Below are 12,109 nucleotides of genomic sequence, written 5' to 3'. Positions count from 1 at the left end.
TTGCCATACGGGGCAAAAATAGTGCATCTTTATGGCAGATAAGTATTTTTTTTTTTGAAAATGTATAACAAGATACCAAAAATCAAAGTATTTGAGATATAAAAATTATAGCATTTCTGACGAATAATGGGCCTTTGGTTTAAACATATTTATTTAATATATTTACATAATTATGAACAATATTTACACAATGCATTTAGGGATTGGGCAGAAAGTTATGAAAGCTTATGAATGTCCTGTCCGAGTTATTAAAAAGAACAGAAGAAGTGGATGAACAATAACATAGCAGTAGGAGTAAACAAAGATGCATATATAGTTGGCCATGGCTCAACATACAAGTTTAGAGCTTCACACCCCATGTGTCTGTGTGAACAAGAGCTGTCGGCAGGACAGTGTGCTCGACTGTTTTCAGTGCTTGATAGTAAACAAGTCTTGATAATGTACAATTTTCTAAGTTCGAAAAGGGCCTTAATTTTGTCAAAATGTTAGAATCATGAGGGCCTTGCATGGATAGTGACCTCTTATTATGGTTTCAAATAAGTGTGTGAAGTTTATACCAATTTCCTACAGTACTGTTGGACATACCAACCTGCATGCTGAAACTAACCAAAGCGTGACGCCGGAGTGAATGTTTTGTTTTTTTCCGAATAGTTGCAAAATAAGAATACTTGTTTTATACATTTTTATCGTGGTGTGAACTGGGTTTGGAGTGAAAAAGTATAATCCACGAGTCAGTCATAGCCACGGCCCCACCAGACGAGCTAACGTTGGTTATGTTTCATTAAGGGAAAATGCCTACCAGTGTTTGGCATCCAAACAGTTGAGAATATGTCTAACTGGTAGAATAGAGGCACATAGCGAGGTGTGTTTTTACCATATGACTGCCCCTGCATGGTAGGTATTGAAGCTTGGGGTTGAAAATTCAAATCTTAATTATTTCATGAAAATAGAATAGAGGTAACTAAAGAGTGATGTATTTAATTATAAAAAAATGTAAAAAGATTTCATAACTAGAAAAGTGTTCTTATAGAACACGGATTCCCCTATATGTCACTGTTTTATTTATCACAAAAAATCTGCACAGTTATTAGTGCATAGAAACACAAATTACGCTTTTGGAGTTACATACAACAGGTCTAAAAATTATTTTCCTTTTTGTGCTAAATCAGGGTTCACAACTCTGCTAATCTTTTAAAGATTTTCGAGAAAATACCCATATATACAACACATGTTTAAAAAGGATAATTATTTTCTTTGTTTAATCAGGGGGCACAACTCGGTTGATGTAAAAGAAATTGCATGTCTAACATTACATGCTTACATCTATTCTTAAGTAGCAGATTTTCACTCACTTTTGGAGTTATACAAAAAAAAAACAGTCTACAGACATTGTGAAAGCATGACAGAGGCTTTCATAGTGTTAGCTGGTGGGAGCATAAAAACAGTGTGAAAGGAAGATATATTTTTTTCCAATCAGAAAGTGTCAAAGAAAGATAATTGTGTCTATCATTTAAGAGGATTTTTCTTATGAATTAAATATATATTCATATAAGTCAAGATCATAGTAAATAAAACAACATTGATGGGTATTTTACTCATTTTATTGAAGTGTGTAAAACAAGCTTATCAATCTTAAAACATACATATATATCAACAATTTATTTCATTACAAATCTAAATAAAAGATTTTATTTTTTTTGTTTACTTATGCAATATTTCCATTCCTCAATTTTCTATCATTTATTTTCACTTATTATAAAATTGTCAACTTTTTCCCCCTCAATTTATGTAACAGACCTGTCCATCTTTAAATCTGGAAGAGTTCATTGTTGGTTTTAGGGTTTTCGTTAAAAAAGAGTCAGCAGATAACAGTTTAGAGTTTGGTCAGACTGGCCGAGTCGGGTCAGACTGGTCTATGAAAATGCCAACCTGATGCTAAAATGCTGATTAGAAGGTGTACAGTAGCTAGCATATACCACAGAAGTCTCTGAACAGGCTCACCCAAACCAAATCTGCTTTTTTTTTTATAGTTTGGTGCATTATTTACAGTTTCCTTTATATCTATATTTATCTAAATCATTTATGGCCCTTTAACATTAAGAGGATAAAGGAAGTACATAAAAAATACTTTTAATAGGTCATTATTTTCTAATTTATGTAACATACCATCAACTTGCTGGCAAATGTTTCATATTACACAAAACTTGAAATACATATAAAAATGATAAAAAAAAACAGTTTAGTTGTACCTATTCCAAGAACAGATATATAATAATAATATATTCTAAACTGTACTGAAAAAGTGAACAACATTTCACTCATTTTTCAAATATAGTAAAAATGTTCAAGCTAGTTGCTTAACTTACCAAATATGGTAAAATGTTTCTTATTAGGTAATACATAATTATAATATATTTTTAACCAATTTTAAAGATATAAGTAAGCAGTCAATAAAACAATATCAGAAATGCATTTGAAGGAACATAATCTATCAAAAGTTCATGTACATTTGGCATACATTGTCACATTAAACTGATTTTTTTTTCCGTAAAAATGTTTATTAGACAAAATTTATTGTTGTCACCATTTCATACTGACTCTTATTTACTTTTTAGATTTATTGAGGGCTGATCGCAAAACTGTTGTTTGTCCTTCTTTATTTCATAAAACTTACAGCTGTTTTGCGGTCAATGCTCAATATTAAAATATGTCTCCTGATTTATAATGCTCCTCAAATGTTTTGATTCCAAAAGCTAAAATCTTGATCATATGGAAAAGCAGTACAATCTAGTTTAACCTGTGTGACCTTGACATTGATAACAATGCCAAGTAGGGAGGTAATATGGCTTATACTAAGTTCTACTCACTAAATATCAAAGATACTTCTTATTTAAAGTAGCTTATACTAAGAGAAACAGTGAGCATGAATCAAAGAATTTTAGTCCTCAGGAAATTTCAAAACAAAAATACAAATACTGAGCTACCAACAGTATAGCGCCAGGTCAGAATGCACCCTCAAGTGCAGGCTGGTCTGTCTCTATACTGGTGAGAAATGCTGATAACTTTTAGTTCTAGTAGATTGAGGGCAACACCTATTAATTATTATGCTCTTTAAAACACTTCAAGGAGCGTTTTGAAAGACTGGGATACAGTTGCATGCCAAATGTTCACGAAATTTCGATAGATATTATACGTGTACATATAAATATCACAGATATATAACATTATATATTGCAAAAGCTAGCATTCAGCCTCTGCTTCCATCGTCCTTTGTCTGTATTCTTCCTCGCGTGTTGGTGGAACGTCGTATGTCGGCTGAGGCGTGAAAGGTGCCGACGGAGATCTCATTTGTGATGTGGGCATTGTTGTTTGCGGAATCATTCCGTGAACATTTTTTACAGGTTCTTGTTGTTGTAAATACTTGTCCATTAACCAGCCTTGATTTCGACTATTAAAGTTTTTACTCAATTCAAACAAATTTAAAATTGAAGAGCTCTGAGAACAGTAAGTTAAGGATCTATTCTTTTCGTCATCTTATGCCTAAGAAACTAATAAGTTCTTACTTTTTTAGAAAGGGAAAACATGAGTTTTATAATGTTTGAATAACCGTTTTTTTTTTAGCATATTGGATGTTTGTTACCTGAAGTAATTAATGTTAATTGTGAAATTATTTGTCATATAGGTAGCAAAATGTAAACAAAGTAGTATTTTGACTTCCATACCAAATACTAAATCACAATAATTGCTGTAATAGCCAAAAAAAACAACCGAAGAAAAATATGGTTTAGGATATTGGCCAATGAGTAACTTTCTGAAAAATGTAAATGTATTCTAAACATAAAAAGCTTTTGAGAAATGTTAAAATGTAAGAGTATTTATCAGGTATAAGGGGCCTTTAAACAAATGATGGAAGTGGTTGTCTGTCTCTCAACCAGATTTCCTTATATGACATGTTTCAAGAAACAGACATGTCTAAATGAGGGAGAGTCAAATAAGTTTTAAGCTTTTATTACATTAATACGGTGAAAATAAATATGTTTCAACTAAATCAAATGATCGTAAAATTTCTAAATATATTCCTTTTACATTGATTTCTAGGCTCTAATTTCTGATTACGCAGAAGAAAACATTACATCAAAGAAACAGTTAATGCCTAGGTTTTACTTCATTCTTGAATAAAATTACGCCATTAAATTCTAAAGATGACTGCAAATCAAGGGTTGACCGCAAAACTGGAGTAACTTAAATGAAATAAAGATGGACTTACAACAATGTTGCGGTCAAACCTCGAAATATAAACTGTATGCAACAGTGTAGTTAAAGCAGCTTTAAATATAACCCTTATACAATGTTCATAATAAATCTGTAATTAAATGCAATAAAGCATGTTTGTTACATTGATTTTCATTGGATTTTATATTTCCTACATACATGTCTGCTGCATATTTATCAATCAATTTTCACTTTTATCACAGAAAGAAATTCAAAGTATTATGAACAAATTTATTATAGAGAGCTTTTATGTTCAGGTCATGGTAAAATATATGACCTTGTGCAAACAGATGTTATATAACCATTAAGTAAGTAAAGCTCCACATATAAACCACATTGACTCACCATTGCAGGGACCGACGGAAGTAAAAATATTGGCACACATCCACACTTTCCCTCAGTTTAGATATTATAACTGCCTGATACATAGAGGATATTAAATGAGTGTAGTTTAATACTAAATTTATTGAACGAGTTGAATAATATTGTTTTATTCAACGAGTTCAATAAATTTAGTATTAAATCTGCACGAATATAATATTCTTTTTATCACATATAAAAAACAAGAACAGTAAACTGTTAAAATGAGTAATTTTTCAATGACGCGCCTATAGTGTAACGCTAACATTAGCGCGCTTTAACGCTATGTTTCTATATAGCGCAAATGACGTCACGTCAAAGTGTTATTACACAAGTGTAATATTGTTTTTATTAAATGGCTTTATTACACCCCTGCGCCGCGTTTTATGTGATAAAATACACATATTCTTCTATCAAATGAAATTATATTGTGTAAATACTTTTCTTCAAATTTCTTGCTAATCAATATCAGCATTACAAGCAGATATTAAATTGAAAGGATACATTTTTACTAAGGGGAGGCAACTGAAAGACTGATGGTGGCTGTGTTAGTCGAAGCTCGTTAGACCCAGTTGGATGGAAATATTGGTGCGCCCTTGGATTAAACACACTTCCACGTTGAAATGGCATGAATAATGCTGGCAGACTTACATCTGAAACAAAAGAATAATGTTCTCTTATGAATTAACATATTATGTCTCTTAATCAATTCAAAAGTGTTCAAATTATACCGAATATTAAAAAATAAGAAGTCAACTGCAAATAGAAAAAAATATTAACAGAGTCAACTGAAAATTCTTAAAATTCCTTCTGTATACCCTTTAGACAATCAAAAGTATGTTCCCAACAAATATAAATGACATTGTTTAGCATAAAAAAGTATGTATAAGCAAAAATGTATCAAGTATTATTAAGTTTTATAAAGGGAGATAATTTAAAAATTATGTGAAATTATGCTTGTTGAAAACTGCACCTTTTTCTTAAGTTTAATCATATTTTATTGCTTTTACATTTTATACACAAGAGCTGTCCGTAAGACAGCGCGCTCGACTTTTTTATTGCTTGCCAATAAAAAAAGTTTTTGCAGTAAAAGGCAATACAAGAATCTCTGTATTTTTAAAGTGAACAATGGCCATGAGCATTAAGATATTTAGTGAAGAATTATTTTACTGAATTGTGTGATACCCTTGAACACTGCAGCAAAGTTTGAAATGTTTAAGTCAAAACATTGACAGTTAAGGGCCATAATTCAAATAAAATCTTTGACAGAATTACCTTCTCCTGGACATGTTTGGGAATCATGATTGTAAACAAGTATTCCAACTTTCAAATTAATATCTCAAAACAGTTCAGTCAAAAAGTGGACTGGTACTAAAAACTTAACCAAGATTCTAAGTCGATAAAAGGCCTTAATTTTTAAAACAAATCCTTGACAGAGTTACCTTCTCTTGCGTACAGATGGGGGTAATGATGTGAAATAGCATTAAAAGTTTCAAAGCAATATCTCAAAGGGTTAAGGCAATAAGTGGATTTTACCCATATTCAATGTATTTTCTAAGTCAAAAAGGGGCATAATTCTGTCAAAAACCTTGACAGAGTTATGTCCTCTTGTCTGTTGATGAAGGTCGTGATGGTAAACAAGTATGGTCAGTTTCAAAGCAATACCTCCAATGGTTTTGAAATAAAGTGAGGTGGTACAAAAAACTTAACCAAGCTCAATACACTTTCTAAGTCAAAAAAGGGCCATAATTCTGTCAAAAACCTTGACAGAGTTATGTACTCTTGTCTGTAGATGGAGGTTATGATGGTGAACAAGTATGGTAAGTTTCAAAGCCATACTTGTAATACTTCTGAAATAAAGTGGGGTGGTACGAAAAACTTAACCAAGGTGTGACGCCAACGCCGACGCCGACGCCGGGGCGAGTAGGATAGCTCCCCTTTTCATAGAAAAGTCGAGCTAAAAAACAGATACATTGTCACATGTAAACATACTACAAAACAGTAACGAATAAATTTACAGTTATTACATGGATGTTATAGTTATTATTAAAAAGCAAAAGGGTCGGGCCACAAGTTTTTACAACATTAGAGAATTGGCCCTTCCCATATCGTCTCACTTGTAGTAAAAAGATGTGCCTAAATTCTGTTGTAATTGGAATTCCATTAAATGTATATATCAGCAATCAATATGATATCATTTGAGAAAATAGAATATGATTATAAAAATAGTTCAAAGACTTTTTCTTTCCAGTCTCTTCCAATGTGAAATGTGTTTATCATTTTTTTCAATACTTTGCAAGTCGTTCTCTGGACAAGCAATATTAAGTAATACAAAGGGAGAAAATTAAAAAAGTTTAAAGAGGTAGAGTTACGGTTCTTGTTCACTGCACTTTCTCTCATCTTTGTATAGTTTTAATCAAATTTCTTTAGAATATTTTAAGTTATTGTTATTCTTTTGAGATTATGTTGGACTGATGGTTGTCTGTACCAATATTTGGGGTATATGGGCCTTTTCTCTGGTCTTATTTGGTATTATTTCTAAACAAGAGGGCCAAGATGGCCCTAGATTGCTCACCTGACCCATCAAACTCATCCGAACAATTACCTAGACAAGCTTTCTGACCAAGTTTCATGACAGGTGAGTCAAAAATGTGAAGGATTATCCATATTTGATCAGTGTGACCTAGTTTTTGATCCCAGGTGACCCATATTCAAACTTGAACTAGAAATCATCAAAACAAACTTTCAGTTTGATGATAATTGAGTAAAAAATGAAATAACTAGAGTGTTAACAAGGTTTTTTTCTATTTTTAGCTCCTGTGACCTAGTTTTTCATCCGAGATGACCCATGTTCGAACTCATCCGAGCTATTACCTAGATAAGCATCCTGACAAAGTTTGATGATGATTGAGGCAAAAATGTGACCGCTAGAGTGTTAACGAACAAGTGTGGACGGACGACGGACATTCAACGATCCAAAAAGCTCACCCTGAGCTAGATCAGGTGAGCTAAAAACTAGGGAACATATGCACTTTAAACAGAAGGAATTATAACAGGTGGTTTTAAATAACAGAAGGAATTATAAACCATTGGCTGTTTATACGGAATTATGGACAGACTAACAGACTTACATGACTGATGACCGGGGCAGAAAACCTGCTGGTACTGAACCAATATGGATACTGCACTTATCAAAAAATGTGTTAATTTGCCACCTAGGTCTATCCTATCCATCCATACATGCTGTTTATTGTTTTATAATAAACATTTCCTAGAAAAATTTATCAACAATATACCAGGAAGACCTATCCCAATTGTTATATCATAAATAATATCATGGGTACAAGTTTTCAAACATTTGCCTGAAGTCCAGGTTTTCTTCTACTCTTGATAGCTTTCTTTTTTTTCTGTATAAAACTGTGAAATAATACAAGTACTAAATTCCATGTTTCCTTGCAACCATGATAATATGTATCTGTATATAAATATTAATGAGCCCCGTCACGACAAAACCAACATAATGGGTTTGCGACCAGCATGGATCTAGACAAGCCTGCGCATCCGCGCAGTCTGATCAGGATCCATGCTGTTCGCTATCAGTTTCTCTACTTGTTATAGGGTCTGTAAGCGAACAGCATGGATCCTGATCAGACTGAGCGGATGTGCAGGCTGGTCTGGATCCATGCTGGTCGCAAACCCATTATGTTGGTTTTGTCATGACGCGGCTCATTTGTTAACTCACCATTCAGAGCTTCATACATCTCTTGATCACGTCTGCTAAGTTTATGTTGTCCCGCCAACTTTTTCTCAATATCATCTTGTATCTCTTTACGAGTTTTCTCAATCAACTCAAACTTATGACGATTACTTTCATCCTCAAAATATGCCAGCCTATCCAAAAACTGAAAAGAAATACTTTACAATATATAAATTTATGCATATTGGTAACATTAGTGGACATTTTGCAAGTTGTCAGTAAAAAAACACCCCAAATTATTGTGAGCAGAGGTTGCACAGTTTTGATACTTGCAAGACTTAACAGGTTAGCAAGCGTGTCTAGTCTGGAAAGACTTAACAGGTGAGCAAGCATGCCTGGCCTGGCAAGACTTAACATCTGAGCAATGTGCCTGGCCTGGCAAGACTTAATTAACAGGTGAGCAAGGGTGCCTGGCCTTGCAAGACTTAACAGGTGAGCAAGCATGCCTAGCCTGGCAAGACTTAACATGTGTACAAGAGTGCTTAGCCTAGCAAGACTTAACAGGTGAGCTAGTGTGTCTTGCCTTGCAAGCCTTAACATGTGGAAGTGTGCTAGGCCTGGCAAGACTTAACAGGTGAGCAAGCCTGCCTAGCCTTGCAATACTTAGCATGTGTACAAGTGTGCTTAGCCTAGCAAGACTTAACAGGTGAGCAAGTGTGTCTTGCCTGGCAAGACTTAACAGGTAAACAAACATACCTGGCCTGGGAAGACTCAACAGGTGAGCAAGCATGTCTAGCCTGGCAAGACTTAACTGATAAGCAAGTTTTTCTAGCCCGGCAAAACTTTACAGGTAAACAAACGTGCCTGGCCCAGCAAGACTGAACAGGTGAGCAAGTCTGCCTAGCCTGGCAAGACTTAACAGGTGAGCATTAATGTGCCTAGCCTGGCAAGACTTAACAGGTAAGCAAGCGTGCCTAGCTGGCAAGATTTAACAGGTGAGTAAGCGTGCCAACCCTGGCAAGACTAAACAGGTAAGCAAGTGTGCCTAGCCTGGCAAGACTTAACAGGTGAGCAAGTATGCCTAGCCTGGCAAGACTTAACAGGTGAGTAAGAGTGCCTAGCCTGGCAAGTCTTAACAGGTAAGCTAGTGTGCCTAGCCTTGCAAGACTTGATTTACAGGTGAGCAAGTGTTTAGCCTGTAAAGACTTAACAGGTGAGAAGGCGTGCTTAGCTCGGGTGCCATAGGCAAGTCATTGTCACAACTTAATTCAAATCAGCAAGACATTATAACATCTGATGTTATTGTTAAAGCCATGATATAAATTTTAATGTGATACAATTGATTATGATGATATAATGTAAACAATACCAGCATTGCATCTTATAATGAGGATGTTGTTCAGAAGACAACAAAAAGTATTAAGTTAGACAAAAAAGACGCAATTGCCTGACAACCAGGCATTTAATTAGAAGAATCTTCTCTTGTGGTAAGGAGAAAAGGATTGTCGCAGGGTTAAGTTTCATACATTCTAACATAAAACATAATTCACTGACACTTAGACATTAACTTCAGACATGATACACAATAATTATTGTAACGGTTAATCACTACCACACAGGGAAAGTCTCACCTAACATTAATACGGCTTGTTTTGTTCAGAAAACAGCAGATATTTAAAAGGAATGGTTCCCTTCAGGAGAAGAGTTAGCTAGTTTGTAATAATTCATTGAGTGTGGAAAATAATTACAAGTTACCTGTTAGGAAAATGGTCATTATTTCTTAATTTCTTAACAAAATTTGAGCAACAGATGTGCCCTGTGTTAAAACAGTGCATTCAGAAGTAAGAAATTTCAATAACAAAATACACAAACAGTATAGAGAATAGTACTTGGAAGGAGTGTGAAGTATACTGATGATAAAGGTTTAACTGTGTATGGGCAAAATTCAGATTTGCACATGTTTACTTTTTGCTATATTTGAGGTTGTTTTTTTAGAATCAACAAATTCATAAACTTTTGATTCCCCATTTCTATAACAAACTCAATGCTATATTTGTGTTGACTTTTCAACAATATAGTAATTCACTCTTAGGTTTTACACAGAAAATTGCAGAAAATTATCGAAAATATAACATAATGAATGAAATGCAGGAACAAAATAAATGAGCCGCGTCACGACAAAACCAACGTTATGTGTTTGCGACCAGCATGGATCCAGACCAGCCTGCGCATCCGCGCAGTCTTAGATCAGGATCCATGCTGTTCGCTTACAAACCCTATAACAAGTATAGAAACTGATAGCGAACAGCATGGATCCTGATCAGACTGCGCAGATGCGCAGGCTGGTCTGGATCCATGCTGGTCGCAAACCCACTATGTTGGTTTTGTCATGACACGGCTCAAATAACGTTGCTTTCCGTTTGGTGTACAGTCAAACAAATATTACGTTATATTTGTTATTACATAAACATCAATAATTATCTGAAGAAGACTAATTGTCTAAAGCTTGGAAATGCATTTGTTTCTTTGTTTATTCATTCAACAGATTGTCTTTCCTTGAATATTAAACAAACACACAAAAAACAAAGAGTTAGAGGCATTCATTGGTAATCAAAAGACAAATACATTTTAGATATAGTTGATATATGGATACTGTTTATATCTTTATTTTTTTGTCTTGAAAATTAAAGAATTTGTAATTGCCAGTACCTTTGATCATACAGACTTTAATCAGGCTATAATTTCCATTACAGCCATTTGTTTCGGTTTTACAAAAAAAAAAAAAACACCTATTACAAGGGAAATTTTTCTTCTTCTGCATGTAAAGCTGAATGCATGGCTTTTCTCATAATGAAAAGTGTCAGTGCTTCTCGTGGATTCCAGCATATTTCCACCTTCAGGCAAGCATGTTCAAGTAAGTAATATTTACCATTTACTAACAGAGGCGTGTTTTACTCAACACCAGGTTATTGCCCCTTAACCTTTAACCTGACTATCACATGACTGCAGCAGAAGTCAAGTATGTGTACATTGTGATATAACAAAAAACCAAAGAAAGTAGTGCATATACCTCTGATGGAATACCATCCCATGATTTCGGTGCTGGTGTTTGCTTTTTTCTTGGTCCCTTTGTCCGTGGTTTTTGTGGAGGCATAGGAGCATGTATAATTGGTCTGTTAACTTCCGATGACTCACCAGATCTAAAAATATATCACCTTGAACATGACCTTCATGTCATTTCAATTAAAATGCGGATGATTTTGAATCAGTAAATCTTTTTAATTACTTCAATAACTGATGATTTTGAATCAGTTTATCTATTTTATTACTTCAAGTAAAGATGATTTTGAATCACTTAATCTATTCTATTACTTCAATTATAGATGATTTTGTATCAGTTTATCTATTCTATTACTTCAAGTAAAGATGATTGTGAATCACTTAATCTATTTTATTACTTCAATTACAAATGATTTTGTATCAGTTTATCTATTCTATTAATTCAAGTACAGATGCTTTTGAATCAGTTTATCTATTCTATTACTTAAATTATAGATGATGATTTTGTATTAGTTTATCTATTCTATTACTTCAATTACAGATGATTTTGAATCAGTTTATCTATTCTATTACTACAAAAACAGATGATTTTGAATCAGTTTATCTATTCTATTACTTCAATTACAGATGATTTTGAATCAGTTTATCTTTCTTATTGCTACAATTAAAGATGATTTTGAATCAGTTTATCTATTCTTTTACTTCAATTACAGATGATTT

At 33.8% G+C, this 12,109-nt stretch overlaps 1 protein-coding gene across 1 annotated transcript in view; it reads right to left on the bottom strand.

The window, feature by feature from the left end:
- Window positions 1-1,579: 1,579 nt before the first annotated feature.
- The window catches only part of LOC132719210 (uncharacterized), a 49,136-nt gene continuing 38,606 nt past the window's right edge, over window positions 1,580-12,109 (bottom strand). Inside the window, exons 20-23 of the mRNA XM_060702961.1 lie at window positions 11,400-11,529; window positions 8,375-8,534; window positions 5,137-5,285; window positions 1,580-3,495 (exon numbers count right to left, since the gene is read on the bottom strand). Of these exons, the coding sequence (XP_060558944.1) occupies window positions 3,241-3,495; window positions 5,137-5,285; window positions 8,375-8,534; window positions 11,400-11,529 (694 nt within the window). The 3' untranslated portion in view covers window positions 1,580-3,240. The remainder of the gene's footprint in view (window positions 3,496-5,136; window positions 5,286-8,374; window positions 8,535-11,399; window positions 11,530-12,109) is intronic.

Source organism: Ruditapes philippinarum, unplaced genomic scaffold (genome assembly GCF_026571515.1).
Source record: "Ruditapes philippinarum isolate M1 unplaced genomic scaffold, ASM2657151v2 ctg69_1_1_1_1, whole genome shotgun sequence".
NCBI classification, from domain to species: Eukaryota; Metazoa; Mollusca; class Bivalvia; order Venerida; family Veneridae; genus Ruditapes; species Ruditapes philippinarum.
Note: the sequence above shows the minus strand (reverse complement) of the source record. Positions and strands in the feature narration are given on the sequence as shown.